Source organism: Dipodomys merriami, unplaced genomic scaffold, assembly GCF_024711535.1.
Source record: "Dipodomys merriami isolate MVZ:Mamm:240054 unplaced genomic scaffold, mDipMer1.0.p SCAF_26, whole genome shotgun sequence".
NCBI lineage: Eukaryota > Metazoa > Chordata > Mammalia > Rodentia > Heteromyidae > Dipodomys > Dipodomys merriami.
In genome coordinates this window covers 6,469,575-6,489,797 of record NW_027204048.1, presented here as the reverse complement: position 1 = coordinate 6,489,797, position 20,223 = coordinate 6,469,575, and the positions used below count along the sequence as shown (strand labels likewise).

General features: G+C 58.1%; 1 protein-coding gene across 1 annotated transcript in view; it reads right to left on the bottom strand.

Moving 5' to 3' along the window:
• Positions 1 to 3,343: 3,343 nt before the first annotated feature.
• The window catches only part of Galnt17 (polypeptide N-acetylgalactosaminyltransferase 17), a 140,907-nt gene continuing 124,027 nt past the window's right edge, over positions 3,344 to 20,223 (bottom strand). The window contains exons 8-11 of the mRNA XM_070035600.1: positions 18,675 to 18,812; positions 16,856 to 16,951; positions 4,940 to 5,107; positions 3,344 to 4,646 (exon numbers count right to left, since the gene is read on the bottom strand). Coding sequence (XP_069891701.1) covers positions 4,518 to 4,646; positions 4,940 to 5,107; positions 16,856 to 16,951; positions 18,675 to 18,812 — 531 coding nt within the window. The 3' untranslated portion in view covers positions 3,344 to 4,517. The remainder of the gene's footprint in view (positions 4,647 to 4,939; positions 5,108 to 16,855; positions 16,952 to 18,674; positions 18,813 to 20,223) is intronic.

Genomic DNA, 20,223 nt, shown 5'->3' with positions numbered 1-20,223 from the left:
GTGCAAATGACAAGATAGAGCACGCAGAATGTGGAACTCAAGGCCCAGCCCTGGCCTCGGTGCCTGGAGTCCACCAGCACTGGTCTCTGGGTCCCAGCTGCCCAGCCCCTGCATGGTGGGGCTCCCTGCTCACCCCCCGCCCCGTCCTGCCACCCGCCTGCCCTACTTCCCCTGCCCAGAGAGCCAGGGTCCCAAAATTAAGATGTTGCTGGTGGTCTGTGAAGAAGGCTCATCCCACCTAGTGCCCGCCCTGCCCGGGGCCCATCCAGCATGAGTGGACGCCCGCCTGCTCACTCCACGCCTGGGCCTCTGCGCCCGGTCCTCCCACCCCTCCCTGAGGACGGGTGAACCCGCAGAGCTGGTGAGAAGTGCTCAGCCCCGAGCTGCGTAGCAGACGCCTGTAGTTCCGGCTCCAGGAGGTCACGCGTCCCAGGCCCGTCCTGGCGAGGCTCAACAATAAGCTAAACGCGATGAAAGGGCTGGGAGGGCACCGGTGGCGGGCACTGGCCTGGCATGCCAGACGTGTGTCCCAGGACTGCAGAAAATAAGCGACATAAAACAATAAAATGAAAAGGTGGGGGAAGGAGGCAGCAGGCGCTCAGCCCGCCCAGGGCGGCCGCGGGCCTGAGCCCAGGCTGCGCAGCAGTGCGCGCAGACCGCCAGAGGCTGCGGGGCACCGCAGTGCACGCGCGCCCCCTGGTGGCGGCCTGGCGGCCAGCACCCTCCCAGGACCGCCTGGTGGAAGACATAAAAGACACATTTATGCACTTAAACAGCTTCAAAATGCCCAAAACGTGCATTTTGTGTACTTATTACATGCATATCTAAGGTATATAAATATATCTCATGGGCTAAATGGACGCACTGGCAAGATGCACAAGGATTTTATGAGCTTTTGGGGGCATGACTCGTGTTTTCCGGGAGGAGCGTGCGGGGCCAGCAGAGGGAACCCGAGCTCCGCGCCAGTGTCAGGGTGAGCGGCCACGCCCACCGGGGGGCCACCCCCGGCCGGGCTCTGCCCAGCCCCGCCCCTCCAGGGCCCCGCCCCTCCCGGGCCCGCCCCTCGGCCTAGGCCCCGCCCCTCGGCCCAGGCCCCGCCCCTCCAGGGCACCTCCCCTCCAGGGCGCCTCCCCTCCCAGGCCCCGCCCCTCCCCTCGGCCCAGGCCCCGCCCCTCCCGGGCCCCGCCCCTCCCGGGCCCCGCCCCTCCCGGGCCCCGCCCCTCCCGGGCCCCGCCCCTCCGGCCCCCAGCGTGGCCCTGGAAAGCAGCCTGGCGCTGCTAAACCCTGCGCTCCCGCAGCCAGGCTGGGCGGGGAGGGCCCGGTGCATGTCTGGGCCGTGGAGCCAGTCCCGCCGGGCAGCGCCTCCAGGAAGGACAAGCCTCTATGGCCAGGCTTCCCGCTCCCCTCTCGTCCCTCCTTTGCTCTCCTCTTCCTCAGGGCCCACTAGGCGGGCTGGCCAGGTGCTGCTGAGCCACGCCTCCCGCCTTGCTTTTCGCTAGTCATTCAAGTACCGTGTCTCCCTCCCACCTGGCCCCAGCCTCAGCGCGATCCTCCCATTGCCAGATTCTTCCAGCTGCTGGGCTCCAAAGCATCGGGCCTCCCTCCGTGGAGGCGGAGTCCCGCAGGCTCTCCTGCCGGCCTCGCCGCGCCAGCCTCCTACTCTTGGCCTCCACATGGCCCTCCACCATGCACAGAAGGTAATGCACTTGCTAGGGCAGGCTGAGGCGGTCCTGGTAGTCCTGAGTGAGGAGGCAAGAGGGGCAGAGGGCCGGTCCCTCCCCCGCGGAAGCAGCAACCTCACTTACTGACCCCCCCCCCTCCACCCCCACCACAATGTCTTCCTGCTGCGGAGTCCGGCTGTGGGCTGCAGCCTGATGCTGAGGTGGCGGATGGACCCTTAGGCGGGGTCCAGCAGGAGGCAGCCAGGCCTGGCTGGCAGGGAGCTCAGGGCTTCTCCTCTGATCTTGCAATAATCCATGGAATTTCCTCAAAATGCACGTTTTGATTCTGACTTTGTGGTATCAAAGTTTCTTCCCATTTTGTTTTCTCTCTTCGTGAGCCAACGAGCAAAATAAAGCACCGTCAAGTGGGTTTGGCGAGCCTCAACCGTGGCCTCACCTCCCTGCTGTCTGGAAAGTCCACAGACATCACTGTCCCCATGGCCATCTGCACCTGACCCTGCAATGACTGCTGTCTGTCACATGACCTCTCTCCCCATCAGATGACCTCCCCCTCCTCATTGGATGACCCCTCTCCTCCTCCAGTGAGCCCACTCTGCATCGTACAGAGCTGAGCCGTCCTAAGCCACATGCCAACACACAGTGGGCATGCAATTACAAGTGGAATGAATGTGAAGTAAACTTCCCATACTTGGGCTACAGAGGAGTGGGGGGGGCAGGGCAGGGCAGGGCAGGCACGTAGCCCCATCCTGCTGAGCTGGGGTGTTCAGTTCCCTGTGCTCTGGCCACTGGAGGAAATGGAGCCATAAGGGAAAGCTTTGAGAAATACCCGGCTGGAGGACATGGCCTGGCAGGGGGCTTGTGCAGTTCGCCCCCAGTCGCCCCCACCGAACAAATCAGAAGACGGCAGAAGGGAAGCAAACTAACCCGGACCACTTGAGTGGGGGAGACGCGCAGAGGGCTGAGAACCCCATCCCTGCGCTGCGCCCACAGCTGGGGTGCTGGGGAGGTGGGGCTGGCTGCTACTCTCAAACTTAGGTGGTGTCAAGTGCCAACAGCAGATGGCAGCACCTCTGGAACTTTCCATTTCTCCCACAGAATCCACAGTCGGAGGTTTTTGGGTCCCCTTTCCTCTGCGCAACCCCCATCTGGCTGCATCCATTTCTCTTTGATTCCCGGGACTTAGTTTCCCCCCCAACACCACCATTGAGCCTGGAAAGGGTGCTGGGGGAGAAGGTGATGACCAAGGTGAGGATCCAACCTCAGGAAGGCAGGCCAGCAGCGTGATGATGACAGAACACACACAGTTGCAGGGCTGAGGGGGAAGAGCCCCTGGGGCCTGACCCGCACCCCACTGCCTTGTGCTGTACCCAGACCCCCTGCCCGCCTGGCCAGCCCTGAGGATGCTTCCACCACTCAGTTCCTGGAGCCTCATGGCCACACGGTACCCCCAGTCTGGAGATGGCAGGCATGGAGCGTGGTTCTGCATTGACTTCCATTTGGTCTGCCTCTGGCACCAACCAGGCCTTTCTAACCTGGCCGACCAGGGGGGCCTGAGGCTGCTGCCTGGGGACCAGCTCTGTACAGCATTGGGCTCGGGGCTCGCCGGGTCAGGAACTCCCCTCTCCAGCGTGGGCTCGGAGGGTGAAGAGAACGAGGCCTGGGGAAGTGCTAACATATTTATTTCAAGATGGGGAATGGGGCAATGGAACCACCACCAAGAGAATGCCAGGTGACGCCCTGGCCCCTCGCATGGCGGGTGACTACAGGGGTCCTCCTGGGCAGGGGGTGGCCAGGGGCAGCAGTGGGGACTGACTGGCAGAGGCAGGGCCCACCCCAGGCAAGACCGTGGCCAGCGACAGGAGCCTGCCCCCCACTCAGGTGAGCAAAGCGGCGAGCCCCAGGCCAGAGCTGTGATGCTCTCCCCACCACACACACACACACACACACACACACACGCACACGCACACGCATGCACGCACGCACGCACACACACACACACCCTCTCCCATGCATGCACACACGCTCATATATTATTAACTCTGATTTACAGGGGCACCCTAGCCAGAGGGCAATTGGAAAGAAACGATGCGATTATTCTGCAGAGGAGATGACGGCTCGGCTGCCCGTGTGGCCGGCAGAGCCGGGGCCCATGGAGCATCATCCAGGTCCTGGGTCCTCACCGGCCACTCTCCAGCTCCTCATTCTCCTCTGAGGCACCATGAGCCAGGCCACACTGCCCCCGCCTGGCCATGGCCGGCACAGCAGGCTCCACTGCGGGGAGCCCATGGAGGTGCTTCCAGCCTGATTCCAGCCCCTGAGGGGCACACATGGAGGAGCCGGGTGCCCAGCGCCTGGTGTCACCCCTCAAGGCCCCTTAGGGAGGCCCAGGAAGTCCAGCACTGTGGGTCCGGGCCTCCCGGGCTGAGGAGTATGAACACGCAGAAGCCACCTCAAACCAATGGAGCGGGGGCTTTGCTCCTCTTCTGAAGAGGAGGATGGAGCCCCCCATTTCTCTGAGGCCGGGTGAGGTTCGGAAGCTGCGGCTGCTGCAGACGATGAGGAAGTGGGGGGCCCTGCCTGGCCCAGACCCTGGCACCAGGGCGGGGATGACACAGAGGGGAACAGTGGCCCCCCTGAGGCCTGGATCTGGGGGACACAGCTCCAGGGGTCCCCAAGAAGGGTTGGGGGTTCTTTCCAAGGTTCACCAGCCTCAGGGCTCCTGGGAGACTCATGGGGCTCAAGTCTTCGGCTTGGGGACCCCATGCAGCCGGGGGCCTGGGCTCCTGTGGCTGCCACCATGTCCCGAGTTGGGCTGGTCAGGCCCAGCCCCTCTGGCTACTTGATGTAGTTCTTAATCGTCCACCGCTGCCCTGTGCAGGGCCGCAGGATGAGGTCCAGGCCGGACAGGCCCCGGTTTTCCACCTCCAGGCAGCGCCCTGTGCCTTTGTTCATGATGGCTCCATTCTGGAAGACAGATGGACGGAGGGACAGATGGGAGGAGCCTTGACCACCAAGGCACCTGGCCTTGAGAACCATCCCCCCCATCCCTCCCTCATCCGGTGCCAGGCCATGCAAAGGATCATGGGAGTCTCCTGGGAAGACTAAGTCAGAGAACCAATGAGCTGGCCAGTCCCAGTGGCCCAGCCAGGGGAGAGCAGGGATGGGGTGCAGTCAAGGCGAAGAACTTTCCAGAGGGGATCGAGATCTGCCCCCCTGCCCTGTAAACCCCCTCCACCCCCTCCCACCCCGGTGCCCACCTGGATGAAGGCCCAGCGCTTGTGCAGGCTGCTCTTGACCTTGTCGCAGTCCAGGAGCTGGGGCAGCCGGCTCTTGGCGCTGTCCACCAGGCAGCGGGTGTCCGGCAGGAGTGTGGTGGTCCCCAGGGCGCCCAGGTGCAGGAGGCCCTCCTTGGTGTAGCGGGCCAGCTACAGGGAGGGCAGGAGGGACGTGTGCACCAGCCCCTCCCTCACCCCTCCATTTGAGCTCCGGCCACAGCCTGTCTCCACAGGGCTGGTACACAGGACCCCAAGCTCACAGAGCCTCGATCAGACCCCCCTCCTGGCTCCCCTACCCCTTCCCACCCTGGCCCTGCCCACCCCAGCCCTGCCCACTCTAGCCTCAGCCCCTTTCTGAGTGTTTTGAGCACGTCTCAGAACTCCAGCCTTCTGTTCAGTCTGCCAGGAGGGCGGGAGCTGGCGAAAAGAACTGGCACCTGAATTCTTGGCTCACCCCTGTAACCCCAGCTATTCAGAGGGCTAGGATCTGAAGATCTCAAGACACTAACTCTGATTACCCAGTAAAATGCTGGACTGGGGGCATGGTTCAAATGGTAGAGCACCAGACATGAGCATGGAAGCCAAGTGAAAATGGGAGGCCCTGAGTTCAAACCTTAGTACACACACACACACACACACACACACACACACACACACACACACACACACACACACACACACACACACACACACACAGAGCAAAACCAAAAACTAAATTCTGGCAGGTTGTCAGGCCAAGGTGAGAGCAGCAGCCAGCCTCTTGCTTCCAAAGTGGAACTCTGGGACACACGTGTGTGCACTCACCAGCCCTGTGGGGTTCTGGCCACCCGCAGCACACGGCTAGTACTGAGGATGCACGTGAAGGCGTGTCTTGGACCCTTTTTCTAAGCATTACTTAGGGCAATCAATAGCGCGATTGCCACACCCATGCTTTCAGGATTATTCTCTCTGTCCCTCGCTTATAGGAAGCTGAGTCGCACGCACCGAGTTGCCCAGTGGGGTCCCGGTCTCTAAACTAGTGTCCTGGGACCCCAGTAGCAGGAGAGCCTCCCCACCCCACCCCAGGCTCCCAGAAAGCAGGGGCCCTGCGGCTGGGGAAACACAGGGAGGCGGCTCCACGCAGGGCACGAGAGGAGGGGCTCCTCTCCCAGTGAAATAGGGTCTTCTCTGGATTCGAGTCTCTTGGGGAAGGGACGAGAGTGCTGGGCTCCAATCTGCAGCCGCTCCCTGTCCAGAAGAGACAGGACCTTCTTACATGTCCCCGAGAGACGCCATCTTGCACTTCTAATACTATTACGTACACTGGGAGTTTCCCTTCCAACCCACCTCTACGTGCTCACACCCCACATGGGTCAGATTCACCCCTTCCGCTGCCCTCTCTCCCATGCAACGCTACTCATCAGCCACCTTTCTTCCATGGTGTCCATTTTAACTCTTCGGACCCCGAGTCATCAAATCTGCGGGTCCCCGAGCTCTGGTCCTTCTCATGGCACAGCTGTTCCCTTGCTTTGGTCTTGGCTGCTTTGTTTCTCCCTGTACTGGCAGGTGGATGGGGATGGGGCCTCCACCATCCGGCCGTGTGGGCCACGCAGCTCTGTGTACCGCGTGCATGCACGTCTTCCATCCCGCTGTGAGGACTCCTGGGGTCCCGAGGCAACACCCTTGGCAAGTTGGGGAACTGACAAGTGGCATTCTAGCACAGTTGGGCCACGCCGCATGCCTGGCATCAGGAAGCCGGGGTACCGGCATGTCCCCAGCCCAGACAAGCAGGCATTGTCTGTGTTCTCATTCCAGCTCTGCGAGGGGCATAGATAGAGGACATGAGGGCCCTGATGGCGGTTTCTCTAGTAGCTAAGGGTGAGCATGTTGGGGTGGGGTTTAGGGTTAGGAGTTAGGATTTGGGGCTGGGGTTAGAGGTTAGGGATTAACATCAGGACAGGTGCCTACCGATTATTTTGCACCTAGTTTGGGAAAATGTCTATCTGGAACATTTGCCAATTAAAAAAAATGGGGCTGCCTTTCTAGTGTTAAATTGTATGAATTATTTGTATATTCTGGAAGCTAGAACTTCTTATCAGATTCACAAATATTTTCTTCCATTCTGTGTGTTTTTTTTTAAAACTTTTTCAGCAGCATTCTTTGACATACAAAAGGTTTTCATTTTGATCAAGTTCAATTCATCTGTTTTTTTCCCTGGCTGCTTGTACTTTTGATGTTGCTTTGGGAACCACTGCCGAATGCAGGGCCAAGAAGACATCCCTCTCCTTGCGTTTTCTGAGGCTTCTCCATTTAGGCCTTTGATCTGTGCTGTGTTCATCCCCGGGGCACAAGGGATGGCCGGGTGCAGATTCATCCTTGTTCATGTGTGCAGTGGTCCCTGAGCCATCTGTCAGAAGAAGGTTCTCCATTGAAGTTCCCAGTCCTCTTGTCAGGATTAGTTGAGCGGTGCTGCTGGCTTTGGGTGACCCCACTGATCCTGCCTGGTCTTGATGTTCAATCCTAGCTTTGTGGTCAGAGTTGAGGTTCTCTGTGTGACCCCACGGATCCTACCCCCTCCTGGATGCCCCAAACTTGATGTTCGATCACAGCTTGGAGGTGAGGTTTGAGTCTTCCCATCCATGCCTCTCTCAGCATTGGCTGTAGCTGCTCTCCTGTGTTTTCCCAGCGGGTTTAGAGCCAACATTTCCACTACTGAGGGCTGTGGTGGGGCTCTGGTGGGGTCTGTGGGTTACCATGGGGGGGTGTGCTGGCTTGGCTCCTATCTCCATTCCTCTTTGACTGGGGCATTTCCTTGTCAACAGTGCTCTGTGGCCATCCGCTCAGGCCAAGGGCTCTTGCCCTTTGTCCCTGGCCCTCACGGCCCTGTAGAGAGCTGGCCTCCCATTCTGCCTTTCTCCCCTAGCTCCTCAAGTCTGTCTTCCTTTCCCTCTCCTCAGTTCCTCCAGGCTCCGACTCTCTTCTTGGTGATCTTTAGCAAAGGGCCCCAGATCTACACCTGGACTTCGATCCCCCATGTAAACTTCTCTCGTAGCTAGGATGGCAGGCATGCTCCACCACGCTCAGCTTTTCATTGGTTGAGATGAGCTCTTGCAATTTTTTTTGTCCTGGCTGTTTTTGAATCATGGTTCTGCACATTTCCATCTCCTGAGCAGCTAGGATGACTGGTGCAAGCCATAAAACCCAGCTCTGCTTGCATTTTTTTCTTTTTAGGGAAATCACAAATATAAATAAATCTTGAAAAAAATCTCAAGCCGTAGATGTGAGAGCTACTACCTTGTCTCCCGGATCTCCCTGGCGCGATGATGCATTTTGTAGCCTGTTTCCCTCCTCGCTGCCTCCCAGCAGTCCTTCTGAGGGGCGGGCAGGGACCAGAGCCACTGGAGTACTGGATCAGGGCAGCCCAGAGACATCCCAGCACCCCAGCCTGGCTCTGTCAGTCTGACTTCTGTTTCGACGCCAGGTGGCGCTCGAAGCAGCCGCGTGGTGCAGGGAGCTGGGCAGGTGAGTAGGTTCAGAGGCCAGGGTGAAGGACAGGCCAGGGCCAGCCCCTTCCCCATCCCCTGCTCTGCCCCTCACGCCTGGGTTCTGCTGGACATTTCCATACAGGCGTGGTGCCTCCTTTAAACGCCCCCTTTGGTCATGGAGGACAAAAGACTTCTTGTGAAAAGGTCTTGGGGAACTGTGACCCAGAACTCACCAGCACTCCTTTCCTGGGGCTGATAAGGCCTGCCTGCCTGCCTGCCTTCCCTCCCTCCCCCCTCCTCCCATTCCCTCCCTCTCTCCCTTTGCCTCTCTCTCGGTTGGCACTGAGGCTTACTTTCAAGGCCTTACTCTCCATTGATAGATGCCTGGCCACTCAAGCCACGACCCAGCCCTTTGCTGCAGCTTATTGTTCAGTTAGTATATTGTGCTTCTGCCCTGGGCTAACATGGACCATGCACCCCCCATATACCACCCCCCACTGTCTTCCTTGTGGCTGGGATCGCAGGTGTGACCCACCATGCCCGCCTGTCCCTGGCTCACTGACTTGGTCTGAGAGATGACTTGAGGCTTTTTAGGAATGCCCAGCAGTGTGGCCTGGATGGCCCAGGGTGCCCGGGCCCCAGCCTGCCTGGCCTCAGATCCCTCCGGGCTCCACTTACACAACCGTGCAGTGGTGTATTTCTCTGTGCAGGTTCTGGGCTGTTGTTTTTAGGCCAGCAGCAGCAGCAGCAGCACAAGGGAAGCAAGCCACAAGAAGCAAATCCTCTAAACGCCTTCAGAATGTCTTGTTCTGGGTTTGCCACGAGGCCCGAGAGACACGGACATAGCTGCCTACAACCCTGATGCACTCAGAACAAACCCTCTGCGTTCCAAGAACAATTTATCCTCATTTGAGGGAGAAAGGAATTTCCTATCTGAGCGGATCTGAGACACACAGAACCATTAGCCCAAACCTAAAACAGCCTGTCGGGAAATCTGAACTATGCTGGCAAGAGCCAGTCAACCAACACCAGAACCAGTAACTGTGGAAGGAGGGTGGAACGGAGACCCACCCAGCTGTCAATAAAGACAGCCTGCAGTGCGAGACTCCACACAGACCAGAGCCAAGGGCAGCCTGCGCACCTCCTGCCCGGGGACAGCGGTCCTCCTGTTTACTGCCCGCGTGACGCCCACCACAATGGCGGCAGACCTCACCCCGTAAGCATGTTCACATCATCAAATCCCTCCTGTCCTGAGCAGAGGAGGCAGCCCAGCAGTGGGTGGGAGGGGCCCTTGGTGCCGGTCTAAGGGAGGAGGTAGCCCAGACGTGGAAGAGGAAAGGACAGGGCGCAGGCACCTGTGTGGATGCCAGCGTGATCACGGCGAGTGGGCGTGTCTGTGCCCTCCGAAGCCCTAGGGCATGTGAAACTTACTCCACCCTCCACAGCTGGGTGGAGTAACGCAGCTGGCTGGTGCAGTGGCTCACACTGGTCAGCTCAGCAACTAAGGGAGGCAGGAGGATCGCTGTTCAAGGCCAGCCAGAACACAAGTGTAAGGCCCTATCTGAAAAATGACCACAGCAAAAACACTGAAGGTGTGACTCGAGTGGCAGAGCACCTGCCCCACAAACCTGAGGCATGAGTTCAAACCCTAGTAATACTGGTGTGTGTGTGTGTGTGCCCGCACGCGCGTGCAAGAGAATTAGCTCTGACTTTTAAACCTTTCCTTACTTGCCTACTAACTGCATGGGCAACGTGGTCTGCACCAGGAAAGTGACCAAACCTCTGAGGAGATGGAAAGCTTTTCCGCAGGGCTCTGGCGGGGCAGAACAAGCCTGGTACTGAGAGTGCATTAATTAGGAAAGCATGTGTTCCTTTCCATGTGGGGGACCCCCCCCACCCCGGGCCAGGTGTGACCAGAGGAAAGTGGGACTCCAGGAAGTGACACCCACGCACCAGGGAAGGCAGTGGCGGAAGCCCCTCCCACGAGGGGGGAGGAGGAGGAGGAGGAGGAGGCAGGTTGTAAAGTCAGACACATTTGGGATATTTTGAGAGGAGATGAGTCAGAAAAGCAAGGAAAGGAAGCTCTTAACATCCCACTACCTGCAGTGAGGTAGCATGCACGCAGGGCAGAACCGCGTGGTGAGGGAACGGGAAAGGGGGGGGGGGTCTGTGTCGGGATCTCAGCCTGCAGAGCGGCCTGGCGCTCCGGTCCACCCACATGCTGGGTTCTGCCAGGGGCAAGAGGTTTTCTCAGCCTGCCATCTCCACACGACCCAGGCCTCTAAGCCCTGTGGTGAGGGGAGCTGAGCAGGCTCCCTCCCCGCTGGGGCCTGTCTCCAGGGCCACAGCCATCTTCCCTAGGCGCTGCACTCAGGGTGCTCTTTTGTTTGCCTTTGCACCACATCCTCGGTGCTTCTTGCTGCAGTTATTTTTTGACTCAAGAGGGTCTCATGCTTGTGCCCAGGCTGGCCAGAACCTTGTTCCTCCTATCCACACTTCCTGGATGGCCTGGATGGCTGTGTGAGGCACTGTACTCTTGACTTTTTTTTTTTTTGAACCTGTATTGGGGCACAGACCTAGGGCCTCACACTCTTGCTTAACTTTTGCACTTGAGGCTGGTTGGTGCTCTCCCACGTGAGCCACCTCTACTTCCGGCTTTTTCATGGGCATTTCTGTCCCAGGCTGGCTTTGAACTGTGATCCTAAGCTCTTGGCCTCCCGAGCCACTGGGATTACAGGGGTGAGCCACCAGCACTTGGTTTGCATCTAGCTTTTGGTTGCGATGAGGCCTTCTTCGTGTGTTTCCTGGCCTTGAACTATGATCCTCCTGATCTCAGCCTCCCTCACGGCGAGGGTTACAGGTGTGGGCCACTGTGCTCGGTCCTCGGCTGTGCTCTCGGTGGCTCCGTCCGCCTCCTGGAACCCGGCACACACGTGCCTCGCTCTGCCTCTTCCGTGCCCGCGGCTCGCCCTGGCCTGTCATTCCATCCGGGCTGCCGTGTCTTATTGGCACAATGCATCATGGTGACAAGGTGCTCAGATGACGCATCGCTGGGAAGATGAAGCCATCACAGAACGAGCCCAACATCAGATTAAATTTAATTATGGGATAAAAAGAATTCTCATCTGTCATCCGGGTGATGGATGAACTGACAGAGGGACTGGAGCCTCTGGGAAAAGGAGGAGGGGCAGGGTGAGACGCGGTGATGGAGAATCTGGACTGAGCGGAGCGGCCCGCCACCCCCTCTCACCCCGCTGGGTGGCCTTCGGACAGGGCCTGACCCCCCTCAATCAGCACCAGCGGCCTCCCCTCAGGGCCTGCCTGCCATAGAGCAGCGGTTTGGTCGGGGAGGGAAGGAGGAAGTCCCACCCACAGGCCACTGAGCTTCTATTCACACCGGCACGGCTGGGGTGCACACCCGCTGACGGAGGCCTAGAGCTGATGAACGTAAAGTATACAAGGACATAGTGTGCAAGAGGCTGAGGGGGGACGGTTGTTAGTTCGAGGCTGGCCTGGGCCACAGAGGCTCTGGGTGAGGAGAGAGTGCGCTGAGCGATGAAGGGAGCGCAGCGGGACTCCGGGGTGACAGAACCAGTCTGTGTCAGTGTTTGTCAAGACTTGTAAAATGGCTAAAGCCAGGCGTAGTAACACATGGACCCGGGGCATCCCCGGAACCCACAGGCCAAGGCAAGTCTAGTGACATACCTGAACCCCGTGTTTACAAAACACAAGGGGAAGGGACGAGAAAGCAAGAGGGGAAGGGTGTGAGCAAAGTGCTGCCCTGGTCCCCCCCCCCACTGCCACAGCCTCCTCCGTGCTGTCCCAGAACCCCTCCACAATGTCCTCCTTCCAGCTGCCCCAGCCCCCCTCCACGCTGTTCCCCCTTGCACTGTCCCCGCCCCTCATGCTGTTCCAGAACCCTTCGTGCTGTTCCCCACCGTGCTGTCCCAGCCCCCCCCCGTGCTGCCCCCACCCCCAGCACCGTCCCAGAACCCCTTCACACACTGTGCCCCCCTGTGCTGCCCAAGGCCCCCTCACCTGACCTCCCCCTCAGTGCTGTCCAAGCCCCCCCAGCACGCACCGTGCCTGAACAGTGGCGGCTCCCCACCCCCCACCCCCAACTCAGCAGAATTCAGGAAGAGCTCCCGCTAGACATCTGGGGCTGCTGGGCCTAGTCTCAGTGTCTCGGGGACAGCAGCAGCGCACAGCACTGGAGGTGAAAGGCCTTGCTGAATATGGCCACACTGCCCCATGCCACCCATCAGCACCATGGACAGTGGCCCAGGAGCCGAAGCCTGTGGGCTTTATGGATGGAGAAAGACACTGCTGAGATCCCTTGGGCCTGGGGGCAGTGTCCACCGCGGGTCTCCCCAACCTTTGCCCCTGAGGGGGGCGACTCGGGGGCTGAGTTGGGGAGCAGCTGGGCTGCAGGAAGGCCTGGCAGCCTCCCAGGGCTGCCCGGTGGCTCTCCGGTGGGCTCTCTGGGTGCCCAGGGCGGGGAGAGCCTGGCACGGTGGCCAGGCCTGTGGCACTCGTCCCCTCAGGCCACTGGGTCCAAGCTGACACCGAGAGGTGCTGCTGTGTCCTGTGTACTGGGGCTTGAACTCAGGGCCTAGCCGCTATTTCTGAGCTCCTTTTGCTCAAGGCTGGTACTCCTACCACTTGAGACACAACTCCACTTCTGGCTTTTGGGTGTTTAATAGGAAATGAGAGTCTCATGGACTTGCCTGCCTGGGCTGGTTTGGAACACAATCCTTCTGTCGCAGCCTTGTGAGTTTCTGGATGGCAGGATTGAGCCACCGGCACGAGGCATCGAGGAAGAAGGGGCTGCTTGTCAACTCAAGTCAGACAAGTTAGAAGCTTGCTAAAAGGCCCTTGGAGCAAGCAGGCTCTGTGATTGGTGGATGACTATGTCTATCTTGTTGATAAACACAGGTTTCCAGCCTGGGAACCGCCCTCTTAAATGCCTGCTTAATTGCTCCCTGATAATCAATTACAACACAGTCCATTAATTAAGCTAATGATGATGACCACCGTGGACCCTTGTCTGCTTACAGGAGCCATGATTCAGTCTTTGCCTACAACAGTGGCTCCAAAGCTGTTAGGAAGGTGCCAGGGCACAGGTGTGTGTGTGTGTGTGTGTATGTGTGTGTGTGTGTGTGTGTGTGTGTGTGAAGCAGGGCACAGGTGTGTGGGGGATCAGGGCACAGGTGTGTGTGTGGAGCAGGGCACAGGTGTGTGTGGGGAGCAGGGCACAGGTGTGGGGAAGCAGGGCACAGGTGTGGGGAGCAGGGCACAGGTGTGTGTGTGGAGCAGGGCACAGGTGTGTGGGGAGCAGGGCACAGGTCTGTGTGGGATCAGGGCACAGGTGTGTGTGTGGAGCAGGGCACAGGTGTGTATGGGGAGCAGGGCACAGGTGTGTGTGGGGAGCAGGGCACAGGTGTGGGGAGCAGGGCACAGGTGTGTATGGGGAGCAGGGCACAGGTGTGGGGGAGCAGGGCACAGGTGTGTGGGGGATCAGGGCACAGGTGTGTGTGAGGAGCAGGGCACAGGTGTGGGGAGCAGGGCACAGGTGTGTATGGGGAGCAGGGCACAGGTGTGGGGAGCAGGGCACAGGTGTGGGGGAGCAGGGCACAGGTGTGTGTGGGGAAGCAGGGCACAGGTGTGGGGAGCAGGGCACAGGTGTGTGTGGGGAGCAGGGCACAGGTGTGGGGGAGCAGGGCACAGGTGTGGGGGAGCAGGGCACAGGTATGGGGAGCAGGGCACAGGTGTGTGTGTGGAGCAGGGCACAGGTGTGTGTGTGGAGCAGGGCACAGGTGTGTGTGTGGAGCAGGGCACAGGTGTGGGGAGCAGGGCACAGGTGTGGGGGAGCAGGGCACAGGTGTGTGTGTGGAGCAGGGCACAGGTATGGGGAGCAGGGCACAGGTGTGGGGAGCAGGGCACAGGTGTGTGTGAGGAGCAGGGCCCAGGTGTGGGGAACAGGGCACAGGTGTGGGGAGCAGGGCACAGGTGTGGGGGAGCAGGGCACAGGTGTGTATGGGGAGCAGGGCACAGGTGTGTGTGGGGAGCAGGGCACAGGTGTGGGGAGCAGGGCACAGGTGTGTATGGGGAGCAGGGCACAGGTGTGTGTGGGGAGCAGGACACAGGTGTGGGGAGCAGGGCACAGGTGTGGGGGAGCAGGGCACAGGTGTGTGTGTAGAGCAGGGCACAGGTGTGTGAGGAGCAGGGCACAGGTGTGGGGGAGCAGGGCACAGGTGTGGGGAGCAGGGCACAGGTGTGGGGGAGCAGGGCACAGGTGTGTATGGGGAGCAGGGCGCAGGTGTGTGTGGGGAGCAGGGCGCAGGTGTGTGTGTGGAGCAGGGCACAGGTGTGTATGGGGAGCAGGGCACAGGTGTGTGTGGGGAGCAGGGCACAGGTGTGGGGGAGCAGGGCACAGGTGTGTGTGGGGAGCAGGGCACAGGTATGTGTGGGGAGCAGGGCACAGGTGTGGGGGAGCAGGGCACAGGTGTGTGTGGAGCAGGGCACAGGTGTGTGTGGGGAGCAGGGCACAGGTGTGTGTGGGGAGCAGGGCACAGGTGTGTGTGGGGAGCAGGGCACAGTTATGGGGAGCAGGGCACAGGTGTGGGGAGCAGGGCACAGGTGTGTGTGAGGAGCAGGGCACAGGTGTGGGGGAGCAAGGCACAGGTGTGTGTGGGGAGCAGGGCACAGGTGTGTGTGGGGAGCAGGGCACAGGTGTGTGTGGGGAGCAGGGCACAGGTGTGTGTGGGATCAGGGCACAGGTGTGGGGAGCAGGGCACAGGTGTGGGGGAGCAGAGCACAGGTGTGGGGAGCAGGGCACAGGTGTGGGGGAGCAGGACACAGGTGTGGGGGAGCAAGGCACAGGTGTGGGGGAGCAGGGCACAGGTGTGTATGGGGAGCATGGCACAGGTATGGGGGAACAGAGCACAGGTGGAAGGGAGCAGGGCATAGGCAGGGGGAAGCAGGGCACTGGTGGGGGCACAGGGCACAGGCAGGGGGGAGAAAGGCACAGGTTTGGGGGGCAAGCAGGGCATAGGCGAGCAGGGCTCTGGGCTTAGAGGATCTTGATGAGCTAGACACAGATCAGGACAGAAACCAGCTCATGGAAGGAAACCAGCCCACGGGAGGGATCATGGGGGGCACTGTCTGATTTGGCGTTCCATAGTTAATGATGAGGCAGGAACGTTGGGTGTGGGTGGGGCTGGGAAAGATGAATTCTAGTTATTTCCAGACAGGAGGGATTTCCCAGCATGGTGCTGACACCTGCAGGTCCCATGCAGGACAGGGTCCCTGGGGCCCGGTTGCCTGGAGGGGTAGTGATGGGGTGAGGGGGAGGTCCTGGGGAGACACAAATGGCCCCAGCTCCTTCAGGTTCTGGTGTCTGGCTGCTAACTTCCAGAATGGCTCTAACCCCTCCCTCGCTCAGAGAAACCAGCAAAAGGCACTTCTTCACTCTGCCCCTCTGTGTGCTTTGCTCACAGCTGGTGCTCTACCACTTGAACCATATTCTTATCCCTGCTTTTTGCTGATTAACTAGAGGCAGATTCTCTGAGCCTGACTTGGATGAGATGTTCAGAGCTCCTCTGACTTAATTTTTTTTTAACCCAGTCTTAATCACACACACACACACACACACACACACACACACACACACACACACACACACACACACACACACACACACACACACACACACACACACACACACACACACACACACACACAGAGCTGGCTTCCACAGAGCAACCAGGCAGAATTCACTCATGGGGCTCTAGCCTCTCTTGCTGGCTCCTCCATGTATCCTTCTCAAGCTCCTCGAACCTCAGCCTTGTCCTCTCCTGGATCTTTGCTGGTAGCAGCGCTGGCCACCTGGGTCGGGAGAGCCACCCAGGGAGGCGCCAGGGCAGGTGCACTGGACACCACCTATGCTTCCTCCGAGGTGTGGCTGTGGTGAGCGCACACAGAGCATCTTGTGTGTACATGTAGAACGCTCCACAGGGCCTTTTCACTGTCCCACAAGTGCAACCTCACACTTACAAACCTCCCCTGGGCTTCTTTACAGAAACAACCAAAGGTGTCTGTCCCTTTCTTGGACAGTGTTGAGGAGTGAGCTGGGGCAGAGGGCCCTGTGCTTGTTAGGTAGGCCCTAAACCATTAAACCCACCCGAGTCCTTTCTGCCTACCTTTTTCTTTTTTTCTTTTTTAGATAAGGTCTCCTTCTTGTGCCTGGGTTGGCCTTGAACCACCATCCTCCAGATCTCTGTCTCTCAGGTGTGAGCCACTGTGCCCAGGCCCCACCTTCTTAAGACCACAGCCCAGGGAACAAGGAGGGAAGTGGAGGAAGGGCCCCGACAGTTCCCAATAGACCCACAAGGCCCTGAGGACACAGCTCCTCCTGGGACGAGGGGAGCCCTACCTGTGGCCCCCATCCGTGGCATGGGTACAGGATGGCCGTGTGATTCTCCAAGGGACCCTGGTCCAGGCAGACATCTTTTGCCTTGTTGTTTCGCAGCTACAAAGGAGGCCACAGGGTTGCCGGTCAGAGCCTGTGTACCGTGGCCGCCTGCCGTGGCCCACGCAGAGCCTCGTGGCACCGCCCCCGCCACGCCCTGGCCTCTTCCTCGAGAAGCAGTCTTTCCTGCGGGTTAGTGAACCACTGCTCTCAGTGTTTGCAGGGCCCTGCAAGATGGTCGAAACTAGCACGGCGATGTGGTTAACTAAGCTTCAAGTTAAATTCAATATTTTTGCTCCAAGAAAACAAATAGCACCTAGATGAACAAATTTGCTATCAATTCTCCATCCCTTGTTCAAATTCCTGGCTTAAAACACCCACACACATTGCTGGGAATTGCTTTCGAAAAAGCGTGTTTCAATCTGCAGTCTCCCCAGGAGGTATGGGACCTTTCACATCACCAGCCCTGGCAGGGAGAGGACAGGGACAGCACCGGTGCTGGCCCCAGGCCAGGCTTTATGACTTTATCCCTCCCAACAAGGAACGCTTCTTCTTGGGGTGAAAGAAGGAAAAAAAAAAAGTAGGATGAAGGAAATTAAACGTTCCTGGAGACGTAAGCCATTTGTACGTTCCTCTGGCGTCTCACGCCCTCCTTGCATTTGCTCTATTTTTCTCTGGGAAGTGTTTCATTTTGTGATTTCAATCGATTTTTTCAAATTGCCGTCAGTGTGCAGAACTCATTGCACATTAGTGGCTGGTCCGCTCGTCCGTGAGGATTTGCAGCCTGGAGGCCCTGGATTGCTACTGCATTGTTTCGTGGGCCAGCGCAGGCAGGGGCAGGGGTGCTGACCGACTGCAGCCCAGCTCTGCCGCTCTCTCCCCTGGCAGGGCCTTGCTAAGCCCTCCCCTCAGAGCTCAGAGCCCTCCCCTCTCCTCTTCTCCCTGGCTGTCTACCTGATATGTGGCTGAGAAGCATTGGAATGGGTTTGCTTCCTAGAGAGTGAGGCTATCTGCCCAATTGTTTCAGGAAGAGTCCTCCCTGCCTGTGGTGTTTGTGACTCCTTTATATTTGGTCTTACTTTGATAATTTTTAAAACAAACAAACACTACATTTGGTTTTGAAGAATGGAGAGGGGAGTTAGGAGTTAGGGCCTGTGGGGAGTGAGGACTGGCAGACCCTCACAGGTGAGCAGCAAGCGCAGGGCTCTGGTCCATCCAGGCGCTGGGCTGTGCCCGGGATCTGGGGTTCTCTGTGCCCCTCCCCCCCTGCACACTCCGCTTCCTGCCCCCCGCCCCGCCCCAGGGGTCTTCATGGCAGCTCACCCACACCCTCAGCCACAGACAGCAGCTGCACCTGTCACCCAGCTTCCATGTGGGCATTTATCTCGCTTGCTGCTCACACCTAGCCAGCTCTCCAGAGGAGAGAGGGAGGGAGGCAAGGAAAAGAGAAAAGAGAGAGGGAGGGGGAGATGAAGAAAGAGAGGAAAGGTGGGAAGGTGGAAGGAAAGGAAGGAGAAGGGAAGGAAGGGAGAAAGGGAAGAGAAGGAGGGAGGGAAGGAAGGAAGGGAGGAAGAGAATGAAGGGAGGCAGGGATGGAGGCAAGGAAAAGAGAAGAGAGAGAAGGGAGAGAGGGAGAGAGAAGAAAGGAGTGACAGTGGAAGGAAAGGAAGGGAAGGAGGGAAGAAGGGGGGAGGGAGGGAGGCAGGGAGGAAGGAAGAGAAGGAAAGCAGGGAGGGAGGGCAGGAGGCAGACTCCACACCCCTAGGGGCTAGGCCCATGTTACCTCCCCGTAGGCCACGGTGTTGTTGTATCTTCTCATCTCGGGGTAGACGTGGTCCAGGTACCACTGGAAACTCTTACACTTCAAGCTTTTCCGCAAAGCTCTTCTCTCTGAAACGTCACCTATGTCGATCCCTGGGTTCTAGATACAGAGAGGTGGAGGGGCATCAGGACAGACAGATGGACGGACGATGGGGCTGGCTGGGCACAGGGAATACAGGGAAGGGGTAGGAGCATGGAAGGACTGTGGGGCATGGGGGGCCAGGGAGCATGGGGTGCGGGGGGGGGCTGGAGACACAGGATGGCTGGGGGGCCCAGGGGGACTGGGGGCACAGGAGACCGCGCCCCCTTCCCAGGTGCCCCTGGCTTGCACAGGAGTTTTGAGACCTGCTGGCGTTACCCACATCCCCAGCTGTCTCCCACTCTCCTTGGCAGCCATCGAAGCCAATTATTAGAGGAATTATTTGATTAAGACAAGAAAAATCAATGCTATAACCTCCCGTCTTCCTTTCCCATCCATATGCAATTTCCCCCTTTGCCAACTCGTTGTGGAGTTCATTATATGCAGAAAGGAAAATAATTTCCCATCGCAGAGCTTGTAATGGCGCTCTAATGAATAATTCACTCTGCTTTTGCAGAAATGAAGCTGGGATGGGAAACAGCACCTAGACATAACTCACTGTCTGGGCCATAAGATAGGCCTTGAGAAGCAGTACTTCACTCTTTTCTCAACTATAATTAGCACGATGAGTGGGCATGGTCATCCCTAAAATGTGTGGCAGAGCCCAGGGGACCAGCAACAAATGCAAGGCCCCCACCGCCTGTGGCTTCTTTGTGGCAGTTTTGGTTCTTTACAACCAAACGTGGCTCCAAGTATGAAAGGACCTCATGCTTCTACTCCTAGCTATCAGGAGGCTGAGATCTGGAGGATCACAGTTTGAATCCAGCCCAAAACATCTTCAACTAAAAACTATCTTCAACCAACCAGTAAACATCTAGGCTGAAGGGATGGCTCAAATGGCAGAGTATCTCCCAGATGGAAGAAAGCCAAGCAAGAGCTCAAGGACTCCAAGTTCAAACTGTGGTACCATATTAAATTTATCCTAGAAAGAATCTGTAAATTTTAAGTAAGGTTCACTATAGTTTATTGTTAGAACTGTTCTATTTTATGACTAATTGTTATGACTTACTGGGTCCCAGGTATAAATAAAATTTTATAAAGATGTGCTGTGCATGCATAGTAAAAAAAAAAAAGGTCAAACAGGTGTAAGCATCATGAATAAAATTAAATGAAACACCAATTCTCACCTCATGTTGTTGGAACAGAATCAAATGAGATAATGGAAAGAAGGAACTTCGGGGTCAGCAAACTGCTACCTTTCATTATGTGGTAACAAAGTGTCCAAGTACAGCTCAGGACGGATTATCCGGAAGTCATTTTCAGTTCATGTTCCTTCTTTCTATTTTCATGAGATAGGGTTTCCCTATGCAGCCCCAGAAGCCTCAAAAGTGCTGAATAACCCAGCTAGACTTGAACTCCCAAATGCTGGGAT